Below are 16,179 nucleotides of genomic sequence, written 5' to 3'. Positions count from 1 at the left end.
TCTCAACTCCAATATGGTATCAGAGCTTCAAATCTGCAGGTATCTGTTCTTGTTTTGAGATTTTTTTACATTAGAAGCAGATATGGGGTTTCAGGAAGTTTTTTTTGTACTTATGGATAGGCCTCTTTTTCTGAGTTTTTTGGGCCTAAACAGACCTCACCATCGTGTTCAGAAGGCCCAAAACCCCTATAGTCATATAAAACTTGTCTAGTTTTGACTCCTGAGCATCTGGGGGTAATTTGTTCTCCAAAACCAAGTCGTACGACCCTGACATGTAGTTCGAGAAAAAATTTCAAAAAATTATTTTTTGCCGTTTTACGACATGCAAGCCAAAATTTAATTTTTTGTTAAAAAAAAATTTTTTAAATTGTTTTTGGGGGATTCCCCACGGTACGCTGCCGCAGTCCTGCCCTGGCCTTGGGCCCTGCGCCACTATCCTCCGGCACCTTGGTTTCCATCCCCATCGGCTTCCCTACGGCCCTAGTTTCTAGCCCCACCAGCCGCCGCAGCTCCTTGGCACCCGCCACCAGCAGCTCCCTAGGCCCCCACCGCCCTTGTCGCCCTCCCTGCAACCCCCGTCGCTGGCATCCCGCCTACGGCCCCGGTTTCCAGCCCCGTCGGTCACCGCAGCTTCCCCGGCACCTGCCGCCCGCAGCTCGCTAGCCCCCGCCGCCCACACCGGCCTCCCTACGGCCCTGTCGGCCTTCACGCCTGTGGCCCCTTTTCGGTCCCCAGTGCCGCTGCAACCCCCGGTCTGTCGCCACTCCACCACGTTGCCTCCCTGCACCGCTAGTGCCCACCGACCGCCATGGCTCCTCCGCCGGCAACCGCTCAGCCTCCACCTTGCCACCAGGGCGCCACCCGACCGCCACCACTGCGCTGTCCACTGGCCACCTCCGCCAGGCTCCTACCACCGGACCTCTTCCTTCTTATCTTTTTAAGGGGGGGTTCATTTTTTGACCATATCTTGGGCATACGAAGTCATTTTTTCAAAAATGAATAGGCATCAGAAAGCTGGTTCTGAGCCAGACCTTGTGATATTGAATTTTTTTTCCAATTTTGTTGTTTCACTGTGTTTTTCTCAATCAAAGTGGGGTCTCATTTTTGCACTCCAGGAGCCATAGAATGAGCATCCGAACTCCATTTTTCAAAAAATTTATATTTTTGGAAAGCATGTGTTGTGTACTTTCCATCCATATGAGTTTTATTTCTAGATTTTGCTCCATTAATATTTTATTCATTTTTTTAATTTTCAGCACTCTGGTGGATATCTTGGTTGTTTCAGGTCCTGAGTTTTCTTCTCTGAGTAGGATGTCTCTATTTTGGTTCTCCTTTTCCATTATTCTTATCATTGTAACTTCTTTTATGCAAATGCACTGAGATAAACTGTCATCATGCATTGTTTACTTGGGATCATGCACATCTTGTGCCTTATTGTACATGCACTACTTATAAAGTGCCATGAAGGGGTTGATGTTTGCCTTGTTTGCCATCTACTGTTGTCCAGTGAGTGTTCCTTCCATGACATTCCCCTCATGATGGGTGTCGAGTGAGTTTTCCTTCCACGACACCATGTATTTTCTCTACGCATTCGATGTTCCTGGTTCTTTGTTGTGCAGTTCTTGTTGGCCGTTCCTTTCAGTGTATGTCACAACCCTCTTTTATCACTTTTTGATTTAAATACAATTCTAATATATTTTTGGTTAAGCTATTTAAATGATTGAATAAATATAAAATAATAAAATGAACACACACACACACACTTGGAGAATATAATTCAAAAGGCATTATTTTTATTTATTTATTTTCCACTCCCAATTATGGCACATGTTGTAGGAGGAATTGGAAGTTTCTAGAGGAATCTCCACCACCTTGCATGTAACTCCCCCACTAAGTTTTTAATCAATTTGCATGAGTCCAATATTGGAAAAGAATCTATTTTTTAATTAAATTCTCTAGATAGTGGAATGAAGGGATTTTTCTTATAAAATTGTATGCAAGTTTCAAAGAAGGGAGTTGATTATGTTTTGAAGGAAATTTCCCAAGTTTTAGTAGTAGGATCTTCTTTGGTAGTCTCATTTTTGTTGCAGGATTTTTAAGTGGTTGTTTGAAGGATCTCTCTCAAGTTGCAAGGAAGGATCAAAGGATAGCTAGAGGATTCAACATCAAGCTTTAGTAAACCAGGTTCTCTCCTTTTGTCATATGAGGAATTTATATTTATCAAAAAAATATATATAGTTTCTAGATTCTTTAGTTGAATATAGTTTTCTGAAAGAATCATTTTTTTTAATTGCTAGATAGGAAGAAAATCTATTTTGTTTTCTTTAAAGAAATGCAGTGATATAATTATTTCTCTTTTTAAATACAAATGCAGATTTCTCTTGCATATTTTATTTAATCTATTTAAAAGGTAGAAAATCATATTTTTGCTTTTCTGTTTTCTCTTGAAAACTAGAGATGATATTGAATATAAAAATAAATAAATCTCTCTCTGTGAATGAATAAATAAATCTCTTCTTCTTATTTAGGAATAAAATGCAGCTCTATTATTTATTTTATTTAGAAAATATGCATATGATCTTGCTTTTTGCTTTTCCAAAGATTTTAGATCTATCCAAAAATCATATTTCCCCTTATTTAAAATTCTTTTTCTGAGATTAAAAATCTTTTCTGTGTGATTAAATGATATGAATCTTAATATTTATTCTCTCAAATTTATTTCTCTGGCTCTTCGAACGAAAATCTAAAAGAAAATCTCTGTGTGAATATTAGTTGAAATTCGAAGAATATATTTCCCTGTGAATAATCCTCTGTGCTATTCATCCCTGTAAATAAATCTTTATTCTCATTTGATTACTTAATTATTTTTTTTACATATATATCTGGATATATATTCTCTCTGTGAATAATAGTTGAAATTTGAAGAATACATTTCCCTGTGAATAATCCTCTGTGTTATTCATCCCTATAAATAAATCTTTATTCTCGTTTGATTACTTAATTACTTTTTTTACATATATATCTGGATATTTATTCTCTCTGTGAATAATAGTTGAAATTTGAAGAATACATTTCCCAGTGAATAATCCTCTATGTTATTCATCCCTGTAAATAAATCTTTATTCTCATTTGATTACTTAATTATTATTTTTACATATATATTCTCTCTATGAATAATAGTTGAAATTTGAAGAATATATTTCCCTGTGAATAATCCTATGTGTTATTCATCCCTGTAAATAAATCTTTATTCTCATTTGATTATTTAATTATTTTTTTACATATATATTTGCATATATATTCTCTCTGTGAATAATAGTTGAAATTTGAAGAATATATTTCCCTGTGAATAATCCTCTATGTTATTCATCCCTGTGAATGCTAGAAATAAATTATTTCCCTGTGAATGCTGGAAATAAATTCTTTCCCTGTGAATGCTAGAAATAAATTATTTCCCTGTGAATGCTGGAAATAAATTCCTTCCCTGTGAATGCTGGAAATAAATCTCTCTTTGTGAATATTAGTTGAAAAATAGAATATAATTCCTTCTCTGTGAATATTAAATCTTCTTGAAAAGTTTTGTATTTCTCAGCATAAACCTGATATCTGTGCATCGCTGGAGCAAATTATTTCTCTGTTTATTTCAAACTATTCTCTGTTGTATTTTCATCCCTGTGATTAAATTATTATTTTCACTCTTACATTAGTATTTCTTATACACATATCTGTTTATATACTCTTCTTTTATGCAATTTATTAATCTGGGAATGTAGCCAAATATATATATATATATATATATATATATTAAAAATAAAATATATAAATGTTTAAATTCCAATTTAGGAATTGTCAAATTCCTTTCTTAGAATAAATTTTAAGTTGTTAAATTTTAACTTAGGGAAAATTTATAAATATTGGGATTTAATGTGTAGTAAATTCATAATTATTTTATCTTAAGTAAATTTTATATTGTAAATTATTTAAATTGAGTTGTTCAATCCATTTAAGATCCATTGGGGCACTTAGTTAGCATTCTGGCAATTGATTTCATATCAATATGATTTGAAGCTAAATTCTATTTTTGACTAGTGACTTATAGGTGATATTCTTGCATGTAACTTACACTACCTTCGCCTCATGCATTGATTACATTTATTGGTGTTTCCATCTCCATGCAAGTTACATGTTTAATTATTATAGTGCAAGCTTCCTAGTTGTCATTATTATGCAAGTTATATTTCAAGTTTTGAATAATAAATAATTTTAGTTATGGTTTTTATTCCATGTCATTCATCAAGTAGTTATTTCAATTAATTGAGCTTTGCAATGTCTAAATAAACACGTTCAATTCATAATTATTTTCCAAACATGATGTTTATCATAAGTTAGAAAAAAATAAATAAAGGAAGTTGGAAAACCAAAACCAAGTAGTGTTCGGTATATACAGTGCCTCTGGGTCACGCTTACGGGTAATGCCGTCATGTTGAACTACTGCACTTAACGCCTAATAAAGCTACATCAACGACATTTGTGGCATCGTCCCTATAAATCGTTGAGGAGTAATAAAGGACACTTGGAAGTTAAAATCCAAGGGGCGGGTAATCCCTCTTGGATCGATAATCTAATAAGATAATTTTTAAATGATTTTTCATCTGTTGAGATAAACCATAGTAAACCCCCTTTAAGGTTGGTTAAGTAAAATGCTTTTATGAAATTGATTTTTAATCTTGAAGAGATATTGGTGATTGACAATTTGGTCAAGTGTGACGTTCATGATAAGTGTTAGGATGTAGTTGTTAGGCCACAAACAATAGGCCATCTTGAGCCTTTGTTTAAGTGCTACCATCATGGGTAGCAACCACAGAGAAACTGTCTGGGACATTGACCCTAGAAAGGGTTGCGTACCCACTAATTAGTTTACATCAAACCATAGAATAGTGTCACAACCCTCCTTTATCATTTTTTTTGATTTAAATACAAAACTTTATTTATACTCTTTGGATGAATTATTGAATATTGTAAGGGAATAAATTAATAAACCACACACACATGGAAAATGCATATATATTTTAATTTAGTTATTTAATTTCCCTCACATTAAGGCACATGTTGTAGGAGGAATAAGAAGCTTCTAGAGGCTTCTCCACCTCCTTGCATGTAACTCCTCCCACTAAGCCCAATTAATTTGCATGGAGGCCAAATTGGGAGAGAATCTCATTTTTTTCAATTTAAAATTAGGTAGTGGGAATTTGAAATTTGCTTTATAAAATAGGTACAAGTTTCAAAAGAAAAGCTAGCTATTCCATAAGAAAATTCTGCAATTTTCTCCTTTGTAGTCCATTTTTCATTTGCAGCCAAGGTTTTGTTGGGAGGATTTCTCTTCAATTTGGAGGATCAAGGAAGACTCTACACCATTTTTGCAAGCATCCAGGTTCCTTCAAGCTTAGTTTGTGCATCTTGTTCTTGTTGTAGATTAGATTAGATTATTTTATGAAAATGAAATTCATTCGTGAAATTAGTTTCAGACTTTGATAAGAATTAGATTAAAATGTTTTAAATTGTTTATTCATTGTTTGTATTCTTGATTTTGGAAAATAAATTGTTGATTCATTATTCAGATTTTGATAAAATTTAGTTCAGATTTGGAGTAGATTAAAATGTTTGATAGAAAGAAAAATAAATTTGTTGATTCATTGTTTCAAACTTTGATAAAATTTAGTTTTAAATTTTGGAGTAGAATAGAACAATTGCTGATTATTAGTTTCAGATTCTTGATAAGGAAGTAGATTAAATTTGCTTGACAAAGAATTAGATTCACTGTTTTTAAAAAATAAAATAAAATAATGTAATATTAAATCTAGATCCAGATTTAAATTGTTCCTCTTATTCTTTTTGATTCTTGCTAAGAAGAACCATCTTTCATCTCTCTGGTTATTGTTATCCAAATCTCATTTAAGGAGTATTCTTATTATTATTTTCTTTTTGAAAACTCTCTGTGGATTGAATAAAGAAGCTCACTGAAATTACCAGTTGAATAAATCCTCCTGGACTCTGAGAATAACCCTGGAAACAAACCAATTTCCTGAGAAGTCTGAGAACAACTCCCTTCCTGTAATGGCTGGATAAATCTTTCTCTCTCTCTTTCTGTGATTCTGATTTTAAAAAAAAAATATATATATACATACATTAAAGGTCTGGTTTCTGTAAGGAGACAAACCAAGAATTACTCAGTTATTTTACCTGTTCTTACCTTCTTGAATAAAAAATTATCCTGTAAAGAATTTGAAACCATATATATATTTATATATATATATATATACAAATATATATATATATATAGATTATATAACCCCATTGTCAATTTGCAATTTAAATGATACATTATCAATCACTGCGTACGCACAGACCCCAAAATAACCGCACGTACGCACAGTCCCCGAAAATAACCATACGAGCGCAGAAAGGCGTTACCGTAAGCCGGCAGGGTTAGTGGTACCCCCACTACCCTGCGGTCACTGCAAGTGGCCGCAGGGGAGTGGAGGGGACCATGTGGCCCCGTCAACCCCTACGGGCCTGCACATGCAGGACCGTAGGGAGTGGCGGGACCTGTGGTCCCCACCCCCGGTTCTATATACAATAATTAAAACGAGATTGCCATAGGAAATTTCGATGGAAGTTTAAAATTCGATTTAACATTTAAGTATTTTTTTTTGTGTATCGTTTTAAATTAAAATTAAATTAATTTCTTTTTTTTTATGTACATTTGTTTAGCTAAATTTAATTTCCTTAAAATTAACAAGAGTTGAATTCAATGTATTATTTCAAATCCTTAGAGAAATGAATGGATTATTTGACCCATAACTTTTGAGATAAGTAAAGTCTCATTATTATTCAATTGGTCACTCATGAGAAATTTGTAACCTTATAACTAATTAAGTCTTGCGATAGAGAAAAACATTTCTGCATTTTGAATATAAATGACGTTACTTTTGCATTGCATTATGATTATTTCGTATTCCTTAATTTTCATGCGATTTCTCGTAAGTTCACAATTATCATTACCATGCCAATACATGTATTAATCCAATTAATTGTAGAATAATGATATTCTTTGTTCAAATAGTATTTAAGGTTTAAAATTATGTACATCCATTTCATAATTATATTCAAGTATGATGTTAGTTTAGAAAACTAAACAAATGGAGTTGGAAAACTAAAACTAGCAGCGTTCGGTATATACGGTGCCTCTGGGTCACGCTTACGGGTAATGTCGTCGTGTTGAACTACTGCACTTAACGCCTAATAAAGCTGCATTAACGACGTCTGTGGCATCGTCCCTATAAATCGTCGGGGAGTAATAAGGGACATTTGGAAGTTAAAAATCCAAGGGGCGGGTAATCCCTCTTGGATCGATAATTTAATAAGATAACTTTTAATTGAATTCCACATCCGTTGAGATAAACCATAGTAAACCCCTCTTAGGGATGGTCAAGTTAAGAGCTCTCGTGAAATTTACTTTATTTATTATTTAATTATTCTCCTCGAAGGGATATTGGTGATTTGCAATTGGGTGACGCTCATGATAAGAATTAGGTTCTAGTTATTTTGTTAGGCCACAAGCAATGGGCCATCTTGAGCCTTCGCTTAAATGCTACCTTCGTGGGTAGCAACCGCAGAGAAACTGTCTGGGACACTGACCCTAGAAAGGGTTGCGTACCCACAAAAATCAGTTTACATCTAACCATAGATTAGAAAATAGAACTACATACTTTACGCCTTGATCCCGCGCCGAAGTGGGTATGTAGGCAGTCTTGGGACGGAGTTGTCCCTCGTACTCAGGCGTTCGTGGGTGGGGTCTAGGCTTGGTTGAGTAAGAATCCTAATTGAAAGATAAGATAATCAAACTCAATTCAATGCATACTCGGAAGGAATCCCGTATGGATTCGCTTGACTTCCCGAGGCTTTAAGCCAAATTCCGAGGCGGAATTCAAGCTTGTGTTATTTTCTTATTACTCCTAAGGACGGCGACCTCGGTGCATTCTTGTTAGAAGAATGTAGTACTTAGTGAGTGGCTCAGGATCGAATGGTCCCGATGAGTCTAAGTCTCTGGCCAGAGCATCTCCTATCCCGTTTGGATAGATGCCTACCCCGTATGGGTAGATGCCTGTCCTGTATTGGATAGATGGAATTTACGTCCCGTATGGACAATTGCCTAACCCGTATGGTTAGAAGCTCATCCCGAATGGATGATTGCCCAATCCTATTGGATGGATGCCCAGAGTATGCAATTGAATAAAATATAATAAGAAAAAAAAAATATACTCAAATTTTGTTGGATCAATTATGGTGGGTTACTACATGTGGTATCAGAGCAAAGGTTCAAATCTAGGCCTTGTGCTCACTTCGATTTATTCAGCTAAGGGAATGTTTTACAATAATAGGAAATTAAATTTTATTCTACAAAAAAAAGAAACTAACTACACAATTTAACTTTCAGGTGAAACCTAGAATGGCAAGAGGAAGAGGAAGAGGAAGAGGAAGAGGAAGAGGAAGAGGAAGAGGAAGGGGTAATGGGAGACGTACCAGGAGTCAAAGGGAGGAAAACCATGAGGAAAACCATGAGGAAAACCATGAGGAGAACCATGAAGGAAACCATGAGGAAGATCATGAAGAGGATCGACACAACCTAGGGAATAACGGAGATGGGGTTCAAGCTATAATCGACCTTCTAACCGAACAAAGAGATAAAATCAACTTCCTGGAACAATCACTACAGGATCTTAGGGAAAGGCAGAATGACTATGAGAATAGAAGCGGTACCAAGAATGGAAACCCTTGTAGCAATCAAGGAAATGTGATGGGTAAAGGAAAGGAAAATAACATATTAGAACTCTCCAAGGATTTGAAGAAAATCACCCCTCCTAAGTTCGATGGGAGGCAGATTGGTGAAGGGGCTGAGAATTGGCTAAATGAAATGGAGAAATATTTTGAGCTAAGAGATTTCAGCGAAACAACTAAGGCTTTATGGGGCTCCTATCAACTCACAGGGGAGGCGGCTAGTTGGTGGACCAACACCAAGGAACAAAATGGGTATAACAGGGATACAATCACATGGGATCAATTTGTTCACCATTTTCGAGATAGGTGGCTCCCCCAATTGTTCTTTGATGAGAAAGTGACAGAATTCCATAATCTACGTCAAGGGTCCCTATCCGTTCAACAATATTGGGATAAGTTCGCCAAGTTGCTTAAGTATGTGCCTATGTACCAAAGGGATGAAGAAGGCCAAGCAAGGAAGTTCATTTTGGGGCTGAATACCAACATAGGGGCAGAGGTTGATATGCATGGACCCAGAAACATGAATGAATTACTTGAAAAGTCTCTAAGGCAAGAGAGGAAGATTCAAACACTAGCAGGACGAAACTATAATGGGAACCACTCATTTAAAAGGAAGCAAGAATTCAATGGAAACACTAATTTCAACAAGGGTCAAAGGAATAACTCTTCCGAAAGGAGACCACCGCCTAATCAATATCAGAGGAATGGAAATGATAATAACAGGGGCAATAATAATAGGGGCAATGATAACAGGGGCAATAATAACAGGGGCAATGATAACAGGGGCAACTATAACAGGAATGACCAGCAGAACAAGATAACTTATCCACCCAGGGGAAATGAAACAAGGAATGATCCCCCTAGAAATCAAGGTAGGAGAGGTCCTCCAGGCGGATGCTTTATGTGCGGGGAGAACCATTTTGCTAGAGATTGCCCCAGGATGCAAGGACAAATTAGAGCCAATCAACCCCAACAAGGGCCCCAACAGAGGATTCATGCAGCAGTTAGGAACCAAAGAAGGAGATACCAGAATGTTCCCGTGGAAACTACAAGTACACTATTTGAACGACCAATATCAATTTTAATTGACACTGGATCATCTGAATGTTTCATCTCACCTGAATTAGTGAACAAATATGCATTAAAAGTTAATCAAATGGAGTCATCATGGACGGTTCAATATGGGGATAAGGCAACTAGAGAAGTAACTAAGTGTTTACCAAGGGCAAAGGTACAATTCCCTGAGTTCAAAACAAGGGTAGATCTCTATGTGGCACCCTTAGGACTATATGATGTAATTATGGGAATGAGTTGGTTAGCAGACCACCAAGCTAATGTAGATTGTTATAGCAAAATTGTGGAATGTTTGGATGATGGGGGGGAAAGGGTCAAAATCCAAGGAAAGTTTAAACCCATTAATATAGAAACTATCTCAGCAATGCAATTAAAGAAGGAAAGGAGAAGAGGAGGACAAATCTTTATGGTTGAAATTGATGAAGGAAAGGAGGAAAATACCCCAACTTTTGAAAATACCCCTTTCTTAAAGGAGTTTAGGGATGTTTTTCCAGAAGAACTACCCGGTTTACCCCCTAAGAGAAAGTTTGACTTTTCTATCGAAGTACTCCCAGGAGCTGAACCAGTATCAAAGGCACCTTACCGGATGAACACAACCGAATTACAAGAGCTCAAAATGCAATTAGAGGAACTCTTAGCTAAGGGATTAATAAGGCCAAGTGTATCACCATGGGGAGCGCCAGTTTTATTTGTTAAGAAGAAGGATGGAACCTTAAGGCTATGCATCGACTATAGGATGTTGAACAAAGTTACCATAAAGAATAGGTATCCCTTACCTCGCATAGAGGACCTTTTTGACCAAATGAAAGGAGCGACAGTTTTCTCGAAAATAGATCTTCGGTCAGGGTATCATCAACTCAGAATTAAGGAAGAAGACATTCCGAAGACAGCTTTCAGGACGAGATATGGACACTATGAATTCACAGTAGTTCCTTTTGGAGTAACTAATGCCCCAGCTGCATTCATGAACCTGATGAATAGCGTATTCCATGACTACTTGGATAAGTTTGTTTTGGTATTCTTGGATGACATTTTGATTTACTCTAGAAATGAAGAGGAACATTTAGCGCACCTACAAATTGTTTTGCAAAGATTAAGAGAACATAAGTTATATGGAAAATTGTCCAAATGCGCCTTCTTTGAGGAAAAGATTCACTATCTTGGGCATATAATATCAAAGGAAGGAATAGCAGTCGACCCAGATAAAATAAAGGCGATAGTAGAATGGCCAATCCCTAAGAATGTTTCAGAGGTAAGAAGCTTTATGGGGCTAGCAGGTTACTATAGGAGGTTTGTGGAAGGATTCTCTAAGATAGCAAATCCCATCACCTCGTTGCAAAGGAAGGGAAAAAGGTTTGTATGGACCGAGCAAAGCGATAAGGCATTTCAAATCTTGAAGGGAAAACTAACTTCAGCACCCATTCTAAAGGTACCAGACCCAAATGGACACTTCACAGTTGTAACAGATGCTTCTATTGAAGGGTTAGGAGTACTTGTCCAAGATGAAGGGGTAGTGGCTTATGAATCTAGGAAGCTAAAAACTCATGAAGTCAATTATGCACCCCACGACTTAGAGTTGGCAGCAATTGTGCATGCCCTGCAAAAGTGGAGACACTTCTTACTAGGGAAGCCCTTTGAGCTTAAGTCGGACAACCAAGGACTAAAATACATCTTTACCCAACCTCACTTAAATGCCAGACAAAGAAGGTGGTTAGAGTTTCTAAGTGAATATGACTTTGAGATTGAATATATTAAGGGAAAAGAAAACAGGGTGGCAGATGCCTTAAGTAGGAGGAGACACTTGATGACTATAGCAACCTTCAAAACCTCTTTCAAAAGGCAAGTAATGGATGAACAAGGACATGACCCATGGTATGAGCAAGTCAAATTAACTATAAGACACAACCCGACCGACCCTAAGGTCGAAGGGTATACATTTGATGAAGATGGGCTACTCAGATATAATAACAGAATCTATGTTCCTAATTCAGGGAATTTAAGGGAAGTAGTCTTATCAGAGGCTCACAATGCCCCTTATTCAGGCCACCCAGGAGTTAACAAACTTTATGCAGATCTAAAGAAATTATACTTTTGGCAAGGGTTGAAAATCGATATTGTCAAGTATGTAGCTAAATGTTTGGAATGTCAAAGAGTAAAGGCAGAACATAGGCACCCAGCTGGATTGTTACAATTGCACGATGTACCTCAACATAAGTGGCAAGTTATTAGTATGGATTTTGTACAAGGGTTACCCATGTCACCTTCTAGGCATGATGCAATAATGGTGGTAATTGACAAACTCACTAAGGTGGCACACTTTATACCAGGAAATCTGACAGATGATGCACCCACCTTGGCTAGACGTTTCATTAAGGAGATAGTTAGGTTGCATGGAGTACCAGAGAAAATCATATCAGACAGAGATGCAAGATTCACTTCCAGGTTTTGGACCACTCTTCAATCAGCTCTAGGGACTCAACTAAATTTTAGCACCGCATACCACCCTGAAACCAACGGTCAGACAGAAAGGACAAATCAGATTATGGAAGACCTGCTTCGTATGTACTGCATGGACCAACAGAGAAAATGGGAAGAGTACCTACCTTTGGTAGAGTTTGCCTACAATAATACATATCAAACATCTTTGGGAATGGCACCTTTTGAAGCTTTGTATGGTAGACCATATCGAACACCCTTGAGTTGGGATAGTCTTGAGGATAGAGTGATTATTGGGCCAGATATGTTGAAAGAAATGGAAAGGAAAACTAAGGAAATTAGGCAAAGGTTGAAGGAAGCCTCGGATAGGCAGAAAAGTTATGCAGATAAAAACAGAACACCAAGGGAGTTTGAAGTTGGAGAGAAAGTCTTCCTAAGGGTTAGGCCACACAAGAGTTCCATAAGATTTGGGAAAAAGACTAAGCTTGCACCTCATTATGTCGGACCCTTTGAAATATTGGGAAGAATTAATCCAGTTGCTTATCGGTTGGCCTTGCCTCCCCAATTGAGCCGAATCCATGATGTCTTCCATGTATCTCTTCTTAAGAAGTATGTACCTGATGAGAAACACATTTTGAATTGGGATGCCTTGCAGGTCCAAGAAATGGGGGAAATAATGATAGAGCCATTCAGAATCTTGGAGAGGCGCCAGTGCCAGTTGCGCAACAGAGAGGTTGATCAGTGCAAGGTGCAATGGGACCAGTACGACGAAAAGAATGCCACGTGGGAGGATACTAAGGAGATGCAGCAGCTATTTCCCTTTTTATTTTGAACATGAACTATAAACTCTTTTGAATGCATTTAATAAGTGCATTGGGACGATGCACAGATTAAGGGGGGGAGGATGTCACAACCCTCCTTTATCATTTTTTTTGATTTAAATACAAAAATTTATTTATACTCTTTGGATGAATTATTGAATATTGTAAGGGAATAAATTAATAAACCACACACACATGGAAAATGCATATATATTTTAATTTAGTTATTTAATTTCCCTCACATTAAGGCACATGTTGTAGGAGGAATAAGAAGCTTCTAGAGGCTTCTCCACCTCCTTGCATGTAACTCCTCCCACTAAGCCCAATTAATTTGCATGGAGGCCAAATTGGGAGAGAATCTCATTTTTTTCAATTTAAAATTAGGTAGTGGGAATTTGAAATTTGCTTTATAAAATAGGTACAAGTTTCAAAAGAAAAGCTAGCTATTCCATAAGAAAATTCTGCAATTTTCTCCTTTGTAGTCCATTTTTCATTTGCAGCCAAGGTTTTGTTGGGAGGATTTCTCTTCAATTTGGAGGATCAAGGAAGACTCTACACCATTTTTGCAAGCATCCAGGTTCCTTCAAGCTTAGTTTGTGCATCTTGTTCTTGTTGTAGATTAGATTAGATTATTTTATGAAAATGAAATTCATTCGTGAAATTAGTTTCAGACTTTGATCCTGTGTCGAAGCGGGTATGTAGGCAGTCTTGGGACGGAGTTGTCCCTCGTACTCAGGCGTTCGTGGGTGGGGTCTAGGCTTGGTAAAAGAAAGATTGAGTAAGAATATAATTTGAAAGATAAGATAATTAAATTTGAAAAAGTAATTCAATGCATACTTGAAAGGAATCCCGTATGGATTCGCTTGACTTCCCGAGGCTTTAAGCCAAATTTCGAGGCAGAATTCAAGCTTGTATTATGTTATTTAATTACTCCTAAGGACGGTGACCTCAGTGCACTTCTGTTAGAAGAGTGTAGTACTTAGTGAGTGGCTCAGGACCCGAATGGTCCCGATGAGTCTAAGTCTCTGGCCAGAGCACCTCCTATCCTGATTGGGTAGATGCCTACCCCATATGGGTAGATGCCTATCCCGTATTGGATAGATGAAATATTATGCCTACCCCGTATGGGTAGATGCCTATCCCATATTGGATGATGAAATCTTATGTCCCGTATGGACAAATGCCTAACCCGTATGGTTAGATGCTCATCCCGGATGGATGAATGCCTAATCCAAATGGATGGATGCCTAGAGTATGCAATTGAATCAAACACAATGATTAAATTAAACAAAAAGAAAGAAAGGTCAAATTTGTTGAGTTAATTATGGTGGGTTATTACATGTGGTATCAGAGCAAAGATTCAAATCTAGGCCTTGTGCTCACTTCAATTTACACATCTAAGGGAATGTTTTGCAATCATAGAAATTAAATTGTAAATTCCTAAATCAAGAACTAACTACATAATTTAACTTTTAGGTAAAACCCTAGAATGGCTAGGGAAGTAACTAAGTGTTGCCGAGGGCAAGGGTACAATTTCCTGAGTTTGAAACAAGGGTAGACCTCTATGTGGCACCCCTAGGATTATGATGTAATTATTGGAATGAGTTGGTTAACAAACCATCAAGCTAATGTAGATTTCTATAGAAAAGTTGTTGAATGTTTGGATGATGGAAGAAAAAGGGTCAAAATCCAAGGAAAGTTTAATCCCATTAATATAGAAACCATATCAGCCATGCAATTAAAGAAGGAAAGAAGAAGAGGAGGCCTAATCTATATGGTTGAAATTGATGAAGGAAAAGAGGAAAATACCCCAACTTTTGAAAATACCCCTTTCTTAAAGGAATTCAAGGATGTATTTCCAGAAGAGTTACCCGCCTTACCCCCTAAAAGGAAGTTTGACTTTTCTATCGAAGTTCTACCGGGAGCTGAACCAGTATCAAGGGCACGTTACCGAATGAACACAACTGAATTACAAGAGCTCAAAATGCAATTAGAGGAACTCTTAGCTAAGGGATTAATAAGGCCAAGTATATCACCATGGGGGGGCGCCAGTTTTGTTTGTTAAGAAGAAGGATGGAACCTTAAGGCTATGCATCGACTATAGGATGTTGAACAAAGTCACCATAAAGAATAGGTACCCCTTACCTTGCATAGAGGATCCTTTTGACCAAATGAAAGGAGCAGCAGTTTTCTCAAAGATAGATCTCCGATTAGGGTACCATCAACTCAGAATTAAGGAGGAAGACATTCCGAAAACAACTTTCAGGACTAGACATGGGCATTATAAATTCTCAGTAGTTCCTTTTGGTGTAACCAACGCCCTAGCCGCATTTATGAACCTAATGAATAGTGTACTCCATGACTACTTGGATAAGTTTGTTTTGGTATTTCTGGATGACATATTGATTTACTCTAGTAATGAGGAGGAATATTTAGTACACCTACAAATTGTTTTGCAAAGGTTGAGAGAACATAAGTTATATGGGAAAATGTCAAAATGTGTCTTCTTCAAGGAAAAGATTCACTACCTTGGGCATATAATATCTAAGGAAGGAATAGCAGTTGATCTAGATAAGATAAAAGCAATAGTAGAATGCTCGATCCCTAAAAAACATTTCAGAGGCAAGAAGCTTTATGGGGCTAGCAGGTTACTATAGGAGGTTTGTGGAAGGATTCTCTAAGATAGCAAACCCCATCACCTCATTACAAAGGAAGGGTAAAAGGTTTGTGTGGAGAGAACAAAGTGATAAGGCATTCCAAATCTTGAAGGGAAAACTAACTTCAGCACCCATTCTAAAAGTACCAGATCCGAATGGACACTTCACAATTGTAACTGATGCTTCTATTGAAGGTCTAGGAGGAGTTCTTGTCTAAGATGAAGGGGTAGTAGCTTACAAATCCAAAAAGCTAAAGACTCACGAAGTCAATTATGCACCCCACAACTTAGAGTTAGCAGCGATTGTGCTTGCCCTATAGAAATGGAGACACTTCTTACTAGGGAATCCCTTTG

General features: G+C 37.2%; 1 protein-coding gene across 1 annotated transcript in view; it reads right to left on the bottom strand.

Annotated features, from left to right (window-relative positions):
* Positions 1-487: 487 nt before the first annotated feature.
* LOC131875954 (uncharacterized) overlaps positions 488-16,179 on the bottom strand; it is a 46,631-nt gene continuing 30,939 nt past the window's right edge. The window contains exon 2 of the mRNA XM_059220695.1: positions 488-907. Within this exon, the coding sequence (XP_059076678.1) occupies positions 488-907 (420 nt within the window). The remainder of the gene's footprint in view (positions 908-16,179) is intronic.

The sequence above is a fragment of the Cryptomeria japonica genome, chromosome 5 (genome assembly GCF_030272615.1).
Source record: "Cryptomeria japonica chromosome 5, Sugi_1.0, whole genome shotgun sequence".
Taxonomy (NCBI): Eukaryota; Viridiplantae; Streptophyta; class Pinopsida; order Cupressales; family Cupressaceae; genus Cryptomeria; species Cryptomeria japonica.
This window is presented reverse-complemented; position numbering and strand designations above follow the sequence as displayed.